Raw genomic sequence first — 5,000 nt, forward strand, 5'->3', positions numbered from 1 at the left:
ATAATATATTACATATATAACATACATATACAATATAATATACTATATGTACATATTGGTGTTTATAAATAAATATGTGTGTATATATAAACAAAGAAATTAATAATCAAAAAATATATGTGTGTATATATATATATATATATATATATATATATATATATATGTATGTATGTATATTTATGTATATATAACTATCAAATCATGGAATTAACTTATGATTTGATACATGCATATGATCTATCTAATGGAAGATTATCATTCTTTTTAAGTAAATGTACAATTGTCAATCTATACATAGGACATTCTAAAAATGTGGGCAAGGCAATGGTTCTTATTTCCAGATATCTGTAGGCATCAAGAAAACTTTTCATGGATTATTTAGAAAAGGAGAAAAAATTAAGTACCGTACCAGCTTTAGCAACGCTCATGGCGTCATCGATTATCTGCGCCCTGTTGATGGGGTTAATAACCCGGTGGTCCTTCTTCAACTGCTGGATAATAAGATTCCAGTTGTGGTCATCGTAGTTGACTCTGTAGTAGCCCGTCTCCTGCAGGTTGAAGATGACCCACTGGTCTGTGGGTGGAAGGGATAAGACGATGATGTAATCCTCAGAGTCCTTCATCCATAACTTGGCTTGAGTCTGGTTAAAGTTGGCCTCACTCTGGGTCGTGTAAGTCAGCGGCACCCACCACTTGTAATCAGTGCTGTTGGAAGAGTTTGTGCTCCTTTCTACAAGGAAGCGTTCCTGCAAATAAGAGTGATATAGATTTAACGAAGGCTAAATAATGATTTGTTACATGGTATATTTCTGTTTTTCCGCAAAATAAGTACAAGCCCACCTGTGTCAAAATGGCGGAGGTTCCATCCAGGCTTCTTTTAACGTGGATGACAGGGTAGCCCTTCTGCAGCGTCCACGTGTCCATGATCATCTTAACAGTCACGTTCTGGGGTAGAATGCCATCCTCGTGAGCCGCCAGTGTTAAATATTTCCACAAGTCATCTTGCACTGCATTCTTGTATGCACTGAATAAAGTTAAAAAAGAACTCTATGAAAAAATGTACATTTGATTTTGAATATCTAGCATTAGTTGAAAATGAATAAAGATAAGATATTCACTACATAATTCATTTCTTAGGCAGGCATAATTACAGTGATTTCAGGTAGTTGGTCAGCCCCTTCCTAAATGTTGCTTCAGTGAGGTAATGGGTCATCATTCTGATGATAGATGCTCCTAAAAGAGAATAGACATTAAATGATTACCCGTATGAATGAAAAGTCTTTTTTGAAAACAAAATACCGAAACGAAGAAAAAGAAAATAATGGATAAGTACTGACCCTTTTGATAGGATATGCCATCAAAGACTTCGGTGATATCGTCAGGGTGATTGACGCGAATGCTGATCTTGTGTGATGACTCCAGACTGTCAAGATCGAACACACCATGAACTCCTTGGATGGCTGAAGTTTCCAATACTTTCCACGTTGGTTCTGCCTATTGAATAGAAAAGAAAAATATTATTCATTGTGATCAATTACTTCTTGCATTTTGATTGATACTAACTTCAAATAATACAAATTGTATCAGTTATGACATGAATTAAGACATGAAAACTTCAAATAACTCACACGATCCACGCCAAGCAAACTTATATAGGTAGCAAATCCTTCGTTAAGCCAGAGGTCGTCCCACCACACGGGAGTAACCAGGTTCCCAAACCACTGGTGAGCCAATTCATGGGATATTGTCTCAGTCACAGATGCTCTTGATTCTGGGGTCGACACTTCCGGAATGTACATGAGGTACTTTTCTCTGTTTGGATTAATAGGCGAATTAATTCTATCACTACAACTATTTGCTGGGTCACACATAAACAACGCCAAATTCTGTGTGGCCACATCAAATAGTCCATTGGGTGATTTTTCAGCTCCAATGGTTTACAATGCAGTTGTATGCTATTCAGTCAATCAAGGTTGTTATTTTGGTTAATTTGTGGGTCTCACTAGCTAGGAAATGCCGGTGGCCTCAATTGCTGATTTTATCGGCTTTTGGTTTGAAAATTACAGCTATTTGTTTTTTATTTATTTGTATTACTATTATGCACAGCTAACCATGTGTGTTTTTCTTAAATTACATTGATCATTTTTTGTGAAGTATATTGCAGATAGAATGTTTATAGCGCGTTTTCAATGATCTTTTATTGTCTTGCATAGAAAACAGAAAATGCAGAGGATCAAAGACCATATTTTGGCTCAAAGAACCTGTGCACAAAAATGCACCAAGAAGAGATATTGTGACATTTCTCGAAATAAGGCAAATAAAATATCAAATGGATACGGCCATTTGACATTTCGTCACAAAACAGAATATTCTATTAATGCCATACATCTATGGTGTATCCACAGCATTTACCTGTAAGTAATAAGACCCCAGTTTTCCATGGCTCCTGCAGAGAAGTCGGGTAATGCAACCATATCCATCTTCGGGAGAGGAAAAGGCAAGTCGAAATACTCTTCAAAAAAACTCAGGATCTTGGGGCCCACCTTCATTGCATACTGTGCCTGATCTATGGCCTCTCGTCGCGCCCACACTGCCGGAGAGAATTTTCGGGCAAGAATATTAAAAACACACTTATTCGTACATACTTGTCATTCCATGTGGTACGACCTCATCTACCGATAAAGCAAAAGGTTAAGAGCCCAAGATCACATATTCATCATATAATTCCCTGGAGTGATATATTTAGTTCAGAGGATCAATACAACTCAAAATCTCGTTTCTTTCACCGGAATAAGAGCATGAAAGTTTCTCTAGACATATGTCCCTCATAAGTGCTATTAATATTTGGTGTTTACTATGAGTTCCCTTATTACCTCGAAGTACCACGTTGTCATTCACTGTAGTGTTGATTTGAACAAAATCCGACACAACGAAGGCGACGAGGTAGGTGGACATGGGAACACTCTTCTCGTAACGGTCCCACACCCATCCCTCTTGCCCGACGCTGTCCATTTAGAAATAGGACTCATTAAAAGTATACCAGTGAAAATAATATGACAAAGCCCAAAATGACCATTCATTGACATGGATTTTATTTCCAATCTACTCACATAGGCACAGTTTCGGCAATGGGCATGTTGGAGAGGGTCGTCATCCAAGATTCCCTTGCGAGGTGAATTTCAAAGATCGCCTTCAGGGCAGGCTCATCGAAGCAAGGGAAGGCTCTGCGGGCATCAGTGGCCTGAAACTGTGTCACAGCAACGTTCCTGGAAAAATGTTATAGTGTTAGTACACAAATATTATGTATCAGAATATTATAAGCAGTATGGAATAATGACCACGCAATTAGTTATTCACCTGGTGTTGCCGTCAGCATCCATGTAGGTCGACCTGTAGAACCCGTGTAGCTTGTCATTGAGATAACCAAGGAATTCCATGGAGAGAATGTACTTCCTTCCCTTCTGCAGCTCTTTCTTCAGATGGGCGATATAAAACTGACGACCATGATCGTACTCATGCTTCTTGATCCGCATGCCTTGGCCTGTCGCTTGACCAGGAGTATACACCTGAAACGGAAGAGAGACGCAATGATTTCCAAATATTAGATCATGCTGAAATGCGCTAAATCTGTGTTAGAAATTGCTCAGGAACGATCGACACAAATACCTACCTTTATTGTGTCATTTTTAGTGATGATGTCGGCCATGTGGAGCGTGATTTTCGAGGTCGGTTCCAGCACCTCCATCTCCACCTCCATGTAGCCGAAGATGCTAAAGTTGCCATTGATAAAGGGTTGGAGTTTGACCAGGTAATGGAGTGGTTTCAGGGAGCTAGGCAATCGTATGCCCAAATCATCAGCTTCATCTCTTGTAGTTACTGGTACATCGGTCTGTTGTCAATGGATATCTGATTACTAGGTGTGCAGCAACACCAGCATACATTCCATTCAGAAATCCATGGAAGTAAGATATGAAAGCCAATGGAGCTCTTAGTATGAGATGGCATAAACTTTTCTGAATAAATATATCATGACATACACAGTACTTTTGTACAGATTCAGATTTGATAATGAAGACAGCAGTGCTTTCCGGCTACATTAATGCAAGATCTAGTCTTTGGAACTGATGCCACAGATATTTTGAACACCTGTATGTGGATAAGGTCTGTGGATAATAATGAAACATTTCTTTTTTATCCTGTTATAAGGAAGTTAATTGCCGTGGCGGGTGTCTTGACTTCAGTATGTGTGTGTGTGTGTGTGTGTGTGTGTGTGTGTGTGTTTGCGCGCACGTGGGCGTGCGAGCGCTCGTGTGTTTATATTCTTAAGTATTTATATATTTATATATTTATGTATTTCCGTAGCCCCTTGTTCGTACGACACTAAATTTCGTTAGTCTTCGCTCGCAACAGTTTCCCATTACTAGGAATCATACTCAAGTTGATGAACTTGATTGTATCTTTGAATTATATTAAATGATTGTTGCTTTACTGATATTACATTAGGGAATAAAAGTAAATGCAAGCTATTAGTTATTAATGTCTCGAAATTACAAACCAAACGACGGAACATTATCGAAATCAGCTCAAAATGTGCGGCCCTAAAGGTACGGCCACACTGCACGCGATTTGCTGAGAGGGTAGAGGGGAGCGGGATGCCTAGTGGGTAGACGGAAGTGATGCCGTGTCCATATCGGAAGGAAAATCGCGCGGGAATTCATACTACTCAGTGAATCAACAGCTACATGCTCAATACTTGTATAAACGGAATCTAGTGCATCCCTCAGAGAAAGGTGGCCCAACTAAAAGTAGTTAATCATGATAAATCAATCGATAAGTCAACTTATAAACTACATATATTAGACCAGCGTTTCTTTTGATGACACTAACAGGGGACTAGCTCCCCCCCACCACCACCACCACCACCCTCCGCAGAAAAAAACAGCACTTATTATTGCTTCACTACTCATGTCTTAGCTGGTACACGTGCACATCGCCTGAGC

At 39.3% G+C, this 5,000-nt stretch overlaps 1 protein-coding gene across 3 annotated transcripts in view; it reads right to left on the reverse strand.

Annotated features, from left to right (window-relative positions):
• Positions 1-409: 409 nt before the first annotated feature.
• LOC119569291 (aminopeptidase N-like) overlaps positions 410-5,000 on the reverse strand; it is a gene marked incomplete at its 3' end in the record, with an annotated part of 9,962 nt that continues 5,371 nt past the window's right edge. For all 3 annotated transcript variants that reach the window (XM_037917517.1, XM_037917512.1, XM_037917513.1), the window contains 10 exon segments: positions 410-746; positions 841-1,024; positions 1,152-1,233; positions 1,338-1,494; positions 1,629-1,812; positions 2,413-2,590; positions 2,874-3,004; positions 3,111-3,266; positions 3,358-3,566; positions 3,671-3,889. In XM_037917517.1, coding sequence (XP_037773445.1) covers positions 410-746; positions 841-1,024; positions 1,152-1,233; positions 1,338-1,494; positions 1,629-1,812; positions 2,413-2,590; positions 2,874-3,004; positions 3,111-3,266; positions 3,358-3,566; positions 3,671-3,889 — 1,837 coding nt within the window.

The sequence above is a fragment of the Penaeus monodon genome, unplaced genomic scaffold (genome assembly GCF_015228065.2).
Source record: "Penaeus monodon isolate SGIC_2016 unplaced genomic scaffold, NSTDA_Pmon_1 PmonScaffold_139, whole genome shotgun sequence".
In the NCBI taxonomy this organism is placed as follows: Eukaryota; Metazoa; Arthropoda; class Malacostraca; order Decapoda; family Penaeidae; genus Penaeus; species Penaeus monodon.